This window comes from Pituophis catenifer, unplaced genomic scaffold (assembly GCF_029215685.1).
Source record: "Pituophis catenifer annectens isolate HBS135680 unplaced genomic scaffold, rPitCat1.0.hap2 SCAF_6, whole genome shotgun sequence".
In the NCBI taxonomy this organism is placed as follows: domain Eukaryota; kingdom Metazoa; phylum Chordata; class Lepidosauria; order Squamata; family Colubridae; genus Pituophis; species Pituophis catenifer.
In genome coordinates this window covers 43,540,528-43,555,737 of record NW_027256886.1, presented here as the reverse complement: position 1 = coordinate 43,555,737, position 15,210 = coordinate 43,540,528, and the positions used below count along the sequence as shown (strand labels likewise).

Below are 15,210 nucleotides of genomic sequence, written 5' to 3'. Positions count from 1 at the left end.
GCGCGGCATTTCCTTCCGTGTCAGGGCCGAAGGGCCGGAAGTCCAGGAGGCGTTGCCTTGGTAACGTGCCTAGCCGAGCCGCAATATGGCTGCGACTGGCTGGCTGGAGCGGTTGCGTGCGGCTCGCAAGACCGCCCTGCTCGCCGATGGTAACGGGATGGCGGGGGTAACTGGGATAGTGGCGATCTGGGGAAATGACCCGCCGGTCACGGGCCAATGGGCAGCGGGTGAAGTTGGGGAGCTTTCTAAGGTGGGAGAAGCCGTGCAGTTCCGGTCTCCAAGGAGCGAGGAGGCTGTAGTCTCGTATTGCCTTCGCTTTTGGGTGCGCCAACCCCGGGGAGACCTAATAGGGATAGATAGCATGAAGATCCAACTTAAAAATCTCTTTAAAGTTTGCTTTTGTTAAAGAAGTAATGGAAAAAATTCCCGAGTCTGTTTTATTTCTAACTGAACTGCATTCACCACTGTGGGGAACATGCGGGAATCAACCCGTTAACATGGGTGCTTATTTCCATCAAAACTTGCGTTTAGTAGAGGAGGAGTATGGATGGAGAGCTGTGAGTCTCTAAAAGTCACTGTGGCCAAATGGGGAGACATATATTGAGTCTGTGGGGTGGGATTTCCTCCTGTTTCTCCTTTTTAGGTCCACCTATCCTGTGGTCTCTCTAGGTAAACGAAAAATCCATTACTTGTTTGAGGATGGAAAGGAGATGGCAGAAGAGTATGACCTGAAAACACACCAGTTACATGGTAAGCCAACCAATTTTTCTTACTTCTAGTTAAAGATTAGAAATGCAAATAGTCCAGGTAGATTCAAAATACAGGTTTTGCCTTTAATAGTCTTGCACATTCTGCAGGTCAGTAAAGTGATGAACTTTACAATGAAAGAGATCCATACTAGGAAAGGGCAATGAAAGTAATGTTTGGCCTTGTCTCTGAGATTACAGGGCTAGGCTACATGTCCTTATCTGTTTTCCTATCCACAGCATTAACCCTAAACATTGATGTCTCAGTTATATTACAGTATATGGTGAAACTAAGAATTAATCCACTCATTGTATTGGTATTACTCCTGTGACTGCATGGCTTTATCATGCTTCTCTTGACAAAACTGTACAAACGCATGCAAGCAGGGAGTCAAGGGCACAATGCTGTGATAGGATTTTTTAAAGAGAATTTGACCACCTGCTATAGATCAAATGCCGGCTCTATTTATAGTGAAATCAAACTTTAAATTCTTGTACCCTTCTGTCCCAGGGGTATATAAGTAGTCTTGCTTAACAACCATTTGTTCAGCAACTATTCTAAGTTACAATAGCGTGGAACAAAAGGACTTACGACCAGTCTTTGAAGTTCTGGTGATCAGTGCCGCTGTGGTCACATGAACAAAATTCAGCCTGCCTGCATTTATGACCAGTCTCCTGCTGCCCTACTCCCATCCCCAGCTGACTTTTGTCATCATCTTTTTCTGCCTCCGTCTGCTGGGCTCATCACATGCAGGGGAGGTGCCATGAAAACACCCCGCAGGTCAGTGGATGAGAGCAACAGAACAGGTGGATGTGCGTTGTGCTGTGGCACTATGCACCACTACGAACTAAGTCTTTCTTTTGCACTGTTCTTTCGCATGCTGGCCAGGTCTTTCTTTCTCACACCAGCCAGGGCTTTCTTTTGTGTGATGGCCAGGGCTTTATTTGGGCATCCTCCTTACTGGTGTGAAAGAAGGACATGGATGCACTAGCACAAAAGAAGACCCTAGCTAGTAATGCTGTGCAGCGCAGCAGCAAGCAAGCCAAATGGCAAGGGCAGCTGGTAGCAGCAGATAGGTGAATGACCCACAGGGCAAAGATGGGTAGAAGATAGGGGAATGGGGATGGGGAAATTAAGTGGAGACAGTCCCTTACCTTCTTCCAAGAAGTGCTTGGATATGGGTGGGTCCTCTTCTAATGACCGCATGCGATTCATTGAACAAAAGCAACTGAGATTGCTTTAACTGCCATAGCGAAGCTGAGCAGTCAGGTGTTTCACTTAATGACCATGTTGCTTAACGATGGAGTCTACTCCAGTCTACTTATGGTAGTTAAGTTAGGGTTACCCGTAATATAACTGTAATAACAGGTTTGTTGTTATCCAGGAGTTGGAGAGGAAATTCCAACTGCCCCTTGTTTTGGACAAGTTATACTAATCAAGTTGTTTGCTTTTAAACTGTTTTTGACACTGTGCAGTAGCATTTCCAAAACCAGTGTCTTGAGCATGAATTGAACTGGAAAGTATCAATGTGTGTTGGTATCTATAGGACTAAAACCCAGATCAGTTAGCCTCACTTCCCAGATGATTTGGCTCTCTGGGCTCTATGTGACTAAAGCTATGCAATTTTTCAGATTTGAAGAAAAAAAGTGTTTTGGAATGCATTGGTGTGCTTGTATAACACCTGTCTACGATGCCTGAACAACTTTGTCTTTTCCCAGAATAGTGCAATTGCCCCATTTAACTATGGCAGAATCGCAGGGAAAAGTTTCATGTGATTTAACAAGTTGCATACTGATTTATTTATTTTTATCCCACCTTTGTTATTTTTTAAATAAATAACTCAAGTTGGCAAACATATTATGTAATACTCCTCCCTCCTCCTACTTTTCCCATTACAACAACTCTGTGAGGTGGGTTGGACTGAGGAAGTGTGATTGATGCTATGTGTTCTGAAGCAATCTTTTGCTTTTGGATCTGAAATGCTGCACAATCATCAGGATAAAGCTAGTAAATTGCATAATCTGAAGCTCAAAGCCAGCAGTTTTAAATGCTCTTTTAACACATGTTCATGTTATTAATATGTAAAAAAAAGTCTACAAGTAGTCCTTGGGTTACAACAGCAATTGGACCAGAACTACTGCTGCTAAGTGACATGGTGATAAAATGTGACATCATGGGATAGCATTGCTTATCAATGAGAGCCCTAGCAGTTCACATTGTTGTTGATAAGTGAGGACCATTAGGAAGTTAAGCAAGGATCGCATGTGACCACAATTTCTGATTTCCTGCCAATTTCTTCATTGATTTTGCTTATGGAAAACCAACAGGGAGTGTTGGAAAGTATGATCATGTGACTGCAGCTCAGTGCAATATTGGAATCATGATCTGGGTACTGAATACCCATATCGTGATCATGTGACTGTGAGGATGCTGCAAACAGCTGAAACTCTGAGGTCATATAAGTCCCCCTTACTCAATACTATTGCAAGTTTGAATGGCCACTAAATGAATGATCACAAGCCAAGAACCCACCAGTATTCTGTTTCTGCAAAAGGAAAGAGGCATAATTAAAAATAAATGGAATTCAAAAGTATTTGACTTAATTTGTTATATAGCAATCAGCTGCTAATTTCTTAATATCCTATTTGGGACTTTTTTCCTGAAAAAATAAAGATCTCATTTTTTTTCTTTAACCTTGTCCTTTCTATGCAGTAAGAAAATGGAGAGAGAAGAATGCCCTGGGTGCACATGGCAATTGGGAGGTTGAAGTCGGAGAACCCACATTGCTTGCAGCAGGAGCACTGGATCGCGAGTTCATAAAGGAGAGCAATACCAATGTAAATACAATATTTGTATCTCAGCATTTGATATTAGAGAAAATATACTTTATCCAATTTTTCTACCTTGATTTTTTTTTCATTTAGAAAATAGTATGTAAGGTTTTCTTTCTGCATGAATAATCCATAACAGTAAAAATGTCCATTATGCTCTTCCTTTCTACTTTGTCTCTGTCTTTTTCCGATCTGTAAAGGTTTATTTGTTAAATGTGTTATCATGCCATTCCTACAAGGAGTTCAACTCAACTTATGAAGCATTTGCTTCTTCGGATTTTTCCTCACAACATTCTTATGACAAAAATTGAACTAAGAGATAGCAACCATACTTTAAATTTCAGTGTAATTTAAATAGAGGAATTACAATTGAAAGTTCACTATGGTCAAAAAGAGCTGAATTAACATTTCATGAAGACATTTTTGTAAATATGAAAAGTTTAATATGGCTCCTTTATGAGAGCCTCATGTTCAAGGCCATTCTTAGTCATGGAAGGTCACTAGGTGTATTTGAGCTAGTTAAAAGCAGCAGGCAACCGTGTGCATGCTCCATTTGCACAAGCGGCGGGCGCACGTACCCGCTGCTCACACAAATGGAGCTGTGCGCTTGCCTGCCGCTCGGGTGGAACATGCCCTCCCACCCTGCTGGGCCCCAAAGCCAAAAAGGTTGGATAACTCTGCTTTAGAACTACATTGGTAGCCATTCATTAAATCATGTGTGCTTCCAGATATAGTGTAGTGTCATGTTTCTCAACCTCAGCAATTTAAAAATGTGTGGCTGGGGAATTCTGGGAGTTGAAGTCCACACATCTTAAAGTTGCTGAGTTTGAGAAACACTAGTGTGGTATATTGATTGCTTTAGGGAATGTAAATGCTCTCCAATCTTTTTATGGCTCTGGGCAATTTGGGTAGCTTCCAAAGTACAATAAAGCATTTATAAAAACATGTATAAAGCATAACACATATAAAACACATCAGCTAAAACAGTTACATTGTAAGCCCTTGGGTAGTAAATATGTTTTCAGCTCTTTCCTAAATTGTAATGAAGAGGCGTGCTTAATTCCACTGACAATTTATTCCATGACACAGATTATAATTTAGCCAAAAATGCCAAGAGCTAAATAATATTTTTATAAAAGGTTTATGCTCTGTATTATGATTCTGCATTAAAGTTAGGATCTCTTTCAAATGTTCTTCCTGCATAAACTTAGAAAATTCAGACTGCCCGGGAGCTGCTGATGCAGTTTTACAGAGGAATTATTGAATCTATAACTATCTGGTGTGGTACAGCAACCAAACAGGACAGGAACAGAGTCCAACGCATAGTCAAGACTGCAGAAAGAATAATTGCAACCAGCCTGCTTTCTATAGAAGACCTGTATATTGCGCGGATCAGGAGGGCTGAGAAAATATCTGCAGACCTCTTACATCCTGGACACAAACCATTTCAGCTCCTTCCCTCAGGATGGTTTTGCATGCCTAGATACAGGGGCAGTTTTTTCCCTTGTGCCATTACTCTGCTGCCAAAGTGTGCTATCCCTTATGCCATCACCTAATTCTCATGGTTTTGTCAAATGTGTATGTATATCAACCCATAGATTGTGGGTTCTTGGTCTCTTTCTCCTTGTACACTCCCTTCTATCTGGAACAAAATAATTCCATTTCATTCAGTATCCAGTTGAAGTATATATGTTTCATGTATGTATGAATATCTGAATTATCCCATATATTTGTATGAAGGGTGTTCTGTGTCTTGAATGTAATTATTTATTGAATGGATTTTTGCTTGATTGCAGTCTTTTATGAAATGGTAAGAATCCAACACTTGCACACATAATTTTGGCAATTCCTATTCATATTGTTGTAGTACAGTTATTACAGCTGCTGTCTAGTTGAACTGAACAACACTGGGCTGAATTCCATTTCTCTTTTCTTTAGCCTGTCTTTATGCGAAAAGACACCAAAAGCAGTTTCCAGTGGCGGATCCGAAACCTGCCATATCCTAAGGATGTCTACAGTGTTTCAGTAGAAAAGGATCAGCGTTGCTGTGTGGTTCACACCACAAATAAGAAGTCAGTAAACATGGTGGGATAAATTTGGGTGTATTTGCGGATAGCTTGTAGGATGTGGAAATGATGTTAGTTTTCTATTGTAATATTCTGAATTTTTCTTTTCCTAACAGTTGTATTGTTAGAACAGTTATATTGTTTTAGCAAAATAATCTGAGCTGACATGTACTTGAATATTAGTAGCTCAGTTTGGTAGCTGGGGTGTTGATTTGAGCTCTGAGCTTGGCAATTTGGTTGCGAACGTTTTGTCATCATTTGAGGAGACATCGTCAGTGCATTTTCAATTGACAAACCAACAACGCATAATCTGAGCTTTTTGTAGTATTCACACATAACACTATGAAGAGTATTATTTTTGAACAAGCCATTGTATTGTATTTTGCACATATCCCTAATAGATAGGTTTGAATGCAATGCTAAATAAAACATTGATATGTCTTAATTTTATGTATGAATCAAGCTATAGTATAGTCCTGGAACAAAGAGCATTTGTTTTTCCTACTCTTTCCATTTTTATGCAATCCCTAATATTTACCCAGAGGTGGTGCTGTTGGCAAGAACTTCTATTTTCTATTTAACCATTTATGTTAGGCTAAAGTTCTTCTGAGGGCAAAGAGTATAATTAATCAATGACAATAAAAAACTAGAGACATGGTCAGGACTTGTCAAACATTTCACAATAAAGGCCAGACTACATTAACCTTATGGGTCATTCTACTTAGCATCTTTTTATCTCACTGGAAGTGGCAGGTACAGAATCAGGTTCCTGAAGTTCAGTGGATTTCCTCTTGATAGGTAGGAATATTATTTAGTATTTGCTGATTTGAGCAATCCTTAAATATGCTCGGCCTTCTGCAGAGTCTCATTTTAAATCAGGATCATCTATGATTTTGACTTGTAGTAGATTAAGAGTTCTCTTGCATATACACAAGCATAAATTTTACTGTTATGACATAGACTGCGTTTACTAATAAGATGCCTTTTAAAAAGAACTAAACAAATTTATGACAAATGTTAGATATATTTAAATAAAAACTCAGGGTATAGTAATAAGTAGCTCTAAATTAGTTGCTGATAGGCAAAGAATAAGATAAACTCATTTCTTTCATATCTCCCTTGAGGCTGTCAGCTAATACTAAAAAGAAGATACCGTATTAACCACTTAGCAGATCCAATAACAGATCATTTACTGTTTAGTAGCCCAGTGTATTTTAGACAGTCCAATATGTTTTGGACCGTTCAGAAGCAATGATGCTATTGTTCCTAACATATAAAATACAAGCCATTATATAGTTTTTTGGGGGGTGGGGAATGGATACCTTAATTAGCACTGACATTTTACATTTGCTTGCTTTGCTTGTTGGAAATTCCAGACATGATTGAGTAAAAATTCTAAAGTAAAATTCAATTATTCTGTCTACCAAAGAAACCAGGAAAAGTTGGATTAATACTGCAACAAACAGCTTTTACATGATTTGTTCTGGCTGGTCGGTGGTAGAACAAAAGACTTTGTTCAATCACATATTTATCTTAGCCATGGTTTAACTATGATTTATTGGTTAAATGGAAATATATTTATTAAATTTATATGCTTTCCCTCTTACTGATAAGGCAACTCTGGAAAGCTAAATAATTGGCTGAATTCACAGGCTAAACCATTAACAATGGATATCTGCATAAGGTGTAGCTAAAAATGCTACTTTTGGTGCAGTTTACTGACATTTTGGAAGTCAGAAAGAAAATTGTCACCTAAATATCCAGTCAAAAACAGAGGAAGAAATCATTACTAGCTAAAATCAAGCCCCCGAGTTCTATTTGTAATGCAAGTGTTGTAACAAGAAAAACTAACCTAGCACCCAGATGTGGAACAAAGTTAATGTCTCAAAGAGTATTTCATGCCTTTCAGTAATTTGAGGTCTTTAATAAAACATTTCAATTATTAGCTTCAGGAAGTGGAATTGGCTTCTATTAGAGGAATACACATTTTTCATTTATTTTGCGTTACAACAAAAATTGCTCCACCACAAAACTGCTAGGTTCTTTATAGAACTTGGATTATGTAGACTTTTGTGATTTTCCTATTAGGTACCATTATTCATTGTAGCATGTTCTTTATTGTGAGGAAGGCAGAAGATAAAATAACTTCCATTCAGATACTTGTCCTTTTTGCTAAAACAACAGAAGCAGTGCATGTATGTCTGCATTTTAATATCATAAATTATTCTATTGTTTTATCGAAACTGGGATTTTATGAAGTCTACATGAGAACTTGGAGATTTCTACCTATTGCTAAACTGCTGGACATGTTCTCTTTTTTCCAGACATGTCTAACAATATTATTTTTTTCCCTCCCTGTGCGGGACTGCTGATGTATCTGAGGCAACCTCTTCCCACTTCCACCTGGGACCAGCCCACAGGTTCCCAATCCCCATATTACATAATGTTCAGTTCCCATTAGTGCTTGTGACTTGATCATGTGAGAAATTCTAGTTAGTCCTTTATGGCAGGAATGGGAAGCTGCATGTACTTCCCCCAGCTCCTAAGATATATTACTAAAATGGTTATCAAAATTACTAATTTTTAGCAACATTTGTCTCTATTTTTCCCTTAAGGATAAAGATGAAAATAGAACGGAAATTCTAGGTAACAAATCACCAAAAATATCCCACTTTTAAATTCCTCTCAAACTCATCCAAAATTGTATCACTTAAATTCAGCCATTTACTGTCATATTAAAGCAGTAGGATTTTAGGGTGAGAGTCAGCGATTCAGGATACAAATAAAGTATAGGTTGAAAATGTGGCTCTGCCCCTTCCTCTGATGCCATCTTCAGCTGGTAGGAAAAGCAAGATGGGGCCTACAATCCTGAGAAAGCTGTTTACCCTGGCTTTAGGAAAAGGGAGGACAATGGCGTAATGCTTATGACAATTAGAATTTTAGCAGATGTAGCTTTTCCCAGGAGATATAACAAAAGAAACCTGGAATTACTTAATGGCTCCTCTGCAATGGTAAATGTGGAAGAGAAGATAGCTCCCCAAAGGATCTTAAAAAGAAAATATTGCCACCTACTTCTACTCATTCAACAATGCCCCCTCTAGCCACAGCAAAAGGCTGCTGAAGTGGGATTTGATTCAGTCTTCTTGCTGTAAAACAAATCCATTAAAGCAGACTTCCAAACAAACAAGCAAAGCCTCCTTGGCTACAGCAGATTCAATTATTGCAGGACAAGGTAGCAGTTAACATTATGCTGGAAGAGGCAAAACAGCAGATCTATTTTCCTTTGATCTTTCACAGATTTTACTTGGAGCTCAGACCAGGTATTTTTCCCACTGCCTCAGCCCTATTGGTTGAGGGGGGGGGGGATAAAGTTGGTGTTCTCAGTGTGGACTTCATAGGCTCTTTGAAACACTGGACTACTTTGGGGAGTTGCTTTTTTATTGTCTCAATCAGTAAGAACTTAACACTTCCTTAACTTGTCCTTTGTGTTCATCTAATCTTTGCTGTTTAACCTTTGACATCTCCATTATTATCCATGTCTGCCACCTTTCCCAAATATAAGCAAAAGCCTCCAAGCCCTGGGGTAACATTCTTCTTTAGCAGGCAAAGTTAGCCCTGGCTGGTTGGTCTTTGTGTGCATTTTCAGCAGGACTTGGAAAATAAAGGGTTTGTGGTTTGTGTAGCACTAGTTCAACCAATCAACCTCTGAACAAAACTAACTTAATTGAAAAGGTTTGCTCATAGGTTTGACATCCTGTTCATTTTGGGGCACCAAACATGCATCAATTATGGAGTATAATTCATAAAGGATGAGTTCCAGCTCACAAAGGAACTAAATGGCAGTCATGCTTCGTGGGGAGAAAGCATATTGGCCTTCCATCTTAAATTAAATTGAAAATAGCAGAAGATGGATCACTTTAAGTGCCTGATAAATATGAGAATGTAGGCACTATGCATAATCAAGGTGATCAAAACTAAAGTAACATTCAAACTGTTAAGGTAGCCTATCTAACACTTATCCTTATGATAATGATTTGTTTAGTAAGTATCCCAGAGTTTGGGAAGCCCATTTTTTGTGCCTTTAAGTCAGGGTTAATTCCTGATGACTGGATTAGTTTTCTTGGCAAGATTTTTGGAAATGGTTGCCACTGCTTCCTTCCTTCCTTCCTCTCTTTTCTAAGAAAGGATGATTGATCCTTGCTACTGTAGTTTTTAGTATATGGCTGCATTTAAAAACAAAACCTTCTGATCAAAATTAATAGTGACCTATGTTCAGTCAGATTTTTAAATATAACTCAATTAGTTTATTTATGTATTTTACTATAATAAAAATAATTCTTAGTGGAATCTTGTAGCCTTGAATGAAAGATACTCAGCTTCTAACTCTTGGAACAATCCTGAAATTTCTTTCATATAAAAACATAATTTTGGTATTCTTTATCTTCCACAAGTGAAGAAATGAATAGTCTTTATTTCATGTCCATATTTACTTTCAGATACTACAAGAAATTCACTATTCCTGATTTGGACAGATTCCAACTTCCTTTGGACAGCACAGCTTTGAGTTTTACTCATGCCAACAATACATTGATCATCACAGTAAGTTCTCATAAAGCTAATCTGACACCGTTAGCATATTACTGTTTTCAGTCCTCTTTTGCCTTTACAGATAGTCTTCAACTTACAACCATTCATTTAATGACTTCTCAAAATTACAATAGCACTGAAAGAAGTGGCTTATGACTGGGTTTCATACTTACAACGGTTGCAGAATCCCCATGGTCACATGATCAAAATTCAGGGGCTTGACAACTGGCATGTATTTATGACAGCTGCACTGTCCCGAGGTCATGTGATCACCATTTGTAACCTTCCCAGCTGGCTTCCAACAAGCAAAGTCAAAGGGGAAAACCTAATTCACTTAATATCTGTAGTGATTTGCTTAACAACTGTGACAGAAAAGGTCATAAGATGGGACACAGCTCACTTAACAACTGGCTTTCTTTGCAATGGAAATTTTGGGTTCCATTGTGGTCGTAAGTTAAGGACCAACTGTATAAAAGTTGAGGTAACACACATGGAGGAAAATTGCCTTTGGATGAAAGTTAAGAATTAAAAATTATACCAATAAGGCTTATGATAAAAAAAAAAAAAACCTCACACTACTATTTCTGCTTCAAAGTCTTAAAAATAACTCAATAAATCAATAATAAGCATTTTTCTTTCTAACCTGAAATAATTGTCTTTTTTATTTGTAATACTTATACTTTCTTCAGAGAACAGGGAGGTATCCAATGAACAATTGGAAAAGTTCAAGTGCACACTCTGCCATTGGACATTTCACTCTGTAGCAGAAAAAAATACAATAAGGCAGATTTCAATGTGTGAACTAAAAATTTGTATTACAGTGAATATGTTTGTGATACAGCCTTATGTTCTAGGTTTTATATCTTAAATGGCTGAAAAAGATGAATCTGAGAGCATGACATACCAATGATTTCGCTTCTTTTTTTCAATTTTGCAAATGAGGCACTTTGTTAATAGCATTTCTGTTTGCTCTAACAGAGATTCAGGCTATTTTCTTTCCTATAGTATCAAAAGCCAACAGAAATACTAGCTGCAGAAGAGGAACTGCAAAAAGAACTAAAGAAGATCAAAGCTGCTAATAATGGGGAAGGAGACTGCAAGACACAGTAGTCAAGAGTTTTGAAGTGCATTGTCTGTATTTTTATTAAATAATTGTGCTGAACGGGGTTCATTCATCATTTCATTTATACCCTGCCACAATTCTACAGAACTCTTGGCAGATTACGAACATTAAAATTTGCAATGGAATAATATCTAAAAACCGAAAATAAAACCAACTGGAAAATGCAAAATTCCAAAAAGGGCCTCTTAAGGAGGGAATATATCAGAGTCTCTTTATGGCTCCCAGCGGCACCCATTCTGGTAAGGAGGCATTGGTAATCTTCCAGATCCAGGGAATAAGGCCCACGCACTCTTAACTATCCTCAGTATGGCCATGTGGCAGTGGCACCCATGCTTTCCAAGCTGCACTGGTTACGTTTGTTTCTAGGTGCAATTCAATGTGCTTGTTACTGGAGGGACTAAGGTATCGACCCAGCAGATTCAATCCAGCAAAGTTAATGTACTACATGTTCCTTTGATCAACCAATGGGGGCCTTCATTAACCATATTGGAACCTCAGGATCATGTCTTCTGTCATGGCACCTGCATTCCAGAATGTGGTTCCTCTTGAGATCTAGAGGGCTTCCATCCTGGTGGCATTCTGGCAGGCCTTAATGACTTGGCTGTGCTCCCAAGCTTTGAACTAGGGTGATTGGATCCCCTTGTTAGGTGTATGGTACACATTGTTGACTTTGTTTATTGCTATGTCTCTTTTTGCATTACATATTTGTTGTATTGCCCAGAATCAATTGGAGTCTACATTGATATAAATAAATAGCTGAAGCAGCTGTGAGGGACAGAGGGACAGACCATAGTTAACAGAGGGTATCGTGGAGAGCATGTAGAGAATCCCAGTTAACCTGACAAGACATTCCAATCAAATCGCTAGACAATACCAAAGCAGTCAAGAGAATCTGAACAAACCTATGGCAAAACGTTATGCTGACTGGTCACCACATTCACTCTTGCAACTGGCTCCTTCTCCAAAGGGAATTAACCATTCTGCAAAGAGCTTCTGGATGACAACATGCCAATGTAACAAGAGAGAAGTAGGAATGCTTTATTCTCTTATATTTGTGGGGCAGGCTCAAATCTGGGCACATAATTGTGCTCAATTTCATTCTTGATACTCCTCCATGTACTCTCTGGGCACTGCTGCCTCAACTCCTGCTGGCAATCCAAAACCCATCAGCCACCAAAGATAAGACCAACAGCAGCTGCTTAGAAGCGGTTTCACTGAGGGCTCATGAGGGCTTGTTGCCTATGTTGAGAGTAGCAAAACAGGCACTTGGTAGACTCACACATCACATCTTTGGGAAAATCAAGTACCCACCACAAACTACCCAGATCCAAAAGTGCCTGGAGTGGATCCTCTGAATGGGCATCACCTTGGAAGTCATGGGTAGCCATCAATTTATGCTAGACCAGGAAGTGATCTGACCATGACAAGGGAGTAATAGTCATACTCTCCGTATCCAGATCAAAGTGGTCCAAAGCAAAAACTAGGTGCTATACGTGGACAAGCCCATAATACCATGAAATGGTCAGCATGATATCTGCACCATATTATGGCCCAACATTGCCAGGATGTAGCAGCTATACTTCCATTCCACACAGTTTGCTCACCTCATGTAAGAGCTGGTATGAGCCCAACTCCCAAACTAAAACTTTACCTGTTAACCAATCTACCCATGGAGTCAGCAGCCTGGCAAACCACTGGGCCAAACCTCTAATCACTTAGTTCACTTAAACATAGTGACCACTTTGTTTAAAATAAGATTGTTGATTCCAACTGTGGTTGCTAAATGAGGACTATCTAATCATCTAGTATACCCCTATGAGGAGAAGTAAATGTACACAGACTTTCTCCCATTGTCCTGGGTACTATCTCTTAATCTCTCTGATCCTTCCCTTACTGGGAATCAGTATTCATTCATTCCACTTGCCTATCACCTGAGGGACTGCCCATTCTAGTTACTGGAGAATAAATTTCCCACATACACTGCAACAGCAGGATATTACCAGCAAGTGCATCCAAAACATTGGTAGCATAGGAGTTCCCCAGGAAACTACACTCACCACCTTAGGCCTAGCAAAACTGCACTACTCTTAGGTATGATGCCAAGACCCCTTGCCCAACTGCCAGCAACCTGAATGCATCACATTCTGTTTTCTGCCAGCTGGCCATTCTTAGGCACCACAATGGTTGCTTTGTGTAAATAATCAGAGACCTAAAATCCCCACCTTCTGCCAGTTCACTGAAGCCCTTCAATCTGGCCACTTAATGGAGAAGGGCCTTCCTGGGAATTTCAAATCTAGTCCCATCAAACTAGTTTCCCTCCAATACAGTACCACGATCTTCCCTGTTGCTTTAAGGCTGGGAGGTCAAGAATAACTCAAAAGTTCTGTTCCATTTCTGTCACTGTCAACACTGCCATACCTGGAAATCCCTAAGTCAATCTCAGTGCCACCACCTAATATCTGCTTTTAAAGTTTGTTTACACAATTACATAGTCACTTTTTATACCATAGTACGTGACTTGTCTTACATTTTTATTATTTATACTGAGGCCCTACGAGGTTTATTTGTTACAGCATACTAGAATTTGAATCATGGACAGTGATAAACCTTTCCAAATATTTTGTTTTAAAATAGATTTTCATGATGTTGTCCTTGTTTCCCAATCCTTCATGTATGGAAGAATATTCAGAGTTTATATTCCAATTTTCTTGATTTGTCATACTAAAAAAATTTCCTTTTGTCTCAATTACACTGATTTATATATCAGACATTAATGAAATAAATGTTTGTGTTTCAGACATTTTTTCAATCAATTCTACAAACAGAATACAGGTCTGTTTTACACAGACTTCACCATTTAACAAAGTAATAATTGCAATTAGAATAAAAAGTAAGATGTGGGGGCATTCCTGTTGGCTGTTTTGGCCAGCCAATATCTATTCCATTCACATATTTTCATATTGCCTTTTTATTTTTAGTGTGTCTGCAAACTTTTGAGTCCCCTAATAATTTCATATTTGATTATATTCTTACCTTAAACAGAATATCCTATTTAAACTCATATGTACAAGAAGGGGGATGCACTGTTCAGAAACACTAGGGTTTACAGAACACTGTCTTTAGAAAAAACAAGTATTAGTATTCATGGTATTCCATTTATAAATACAGATGTTTGATGAGAGTGATGACGGAAGCCAGGATACCACCCCATGTTTTTGCATCTTCTCTCAGAATTATGCATGGCTAGATGTTTTTTCAAGTATTAAGTAAAAAAATCCTCCTTTATCTTCACAATTGTGATAATTTTTCAGGAATATTTATTCTCAGCTTGCTGTGTATGTCATAGATAAGTAAAGTCAATCGTACTGAATAAAAGCCATCCAGTCAAATGTACTGTGACTTCAATTACTTTTTGAAATCAAAGATACTTTTTGTATGCTACTTCAATAATTTATTCAATACCCGGGCTGTCAGCATTGATCCAATAAAGCAGTTCTTATATGGTGCCAAACAATAATATTTATACTTGATTTAATTTATAGAGAGCCAACTGAGTTTTCAATCTTATAGCCCAATATTTATTCATGAAAAAGTCTGGATGTCAGTAAAGCAGAAATAAAGTATTTTCTTTTACTTCACTGTCCAGATATAGTTGCTTTCTCTTCAATTAAATTATAATGAAATATATGAACATGAAACATTCAGAAGCCCAAACTATGCTGGAATATGCATATCCTAAGACTTACTGAGCTTTGCCTTTCTAGGAATAAGAAAAGTAACCAAATCAAAAGTGTAGAAAATATTGGTTGGAAAGATACATTAGATTTTACTGACACCAGAAGGCAGAAATGGGATC

The 15,210-nt window shown here is 38.4% G+C and overlaps 1 protein-coding gene across 1 annotated transcript; it reads left to right on the top strand.

The window, feature by feature from the left end:
- The first annotated feature begins 64 nt into the window (after positions 1 to 64).
- DPCD (deleted in primary ciliary dyskinesia homolog (mouse)) lies at positions 65 to 11,397 on the top strand. Its single transcript, XM_070946259.1, has 6 exons — positions 65 to 149; positions 670 to 750; positions 3,460 to 3,584; positions 5,517 to 5,650; positions 10,141 to 10,243; positions 11,237 to 11,397. Exons 1-6 carry the CDS (start codon positions 86 to 88, stop codon positions 11,339 to 11,341), a joined length of 612 nt encoding a protein of 203 aa, XP_070802360.1. The 5' UTR covers positions 65 to 85; the 3' UTR covers positions 11,342 to 11,397.
- The last annotated feature ends 3,813 nt before the right edge of the window (positions 11,398 to 15,210 follow it).

Coding starts and splice junctions, on each gene's coding strand:
- DPCD (XM_070946259.1), top strand. CDS start 86: ATGGCTGCGACTGGCTGGCTGGAGCGGTTGCGTGCGGCTCGCAAGACC. Junction 5,651..10,140: donor GTTCACACCACAAATAAGAA/GTCAGTAAACAT, acceptor ATTTACTTTCAG/ATACTACAAGAAATTCACTA. Junction 10,244..11,236: donor ACAATACATTGATCATCACA/GTAAGTTCTCAT, acceptor TCTTTCCTATAG/TATCAAAAGCCAACAGAAAT.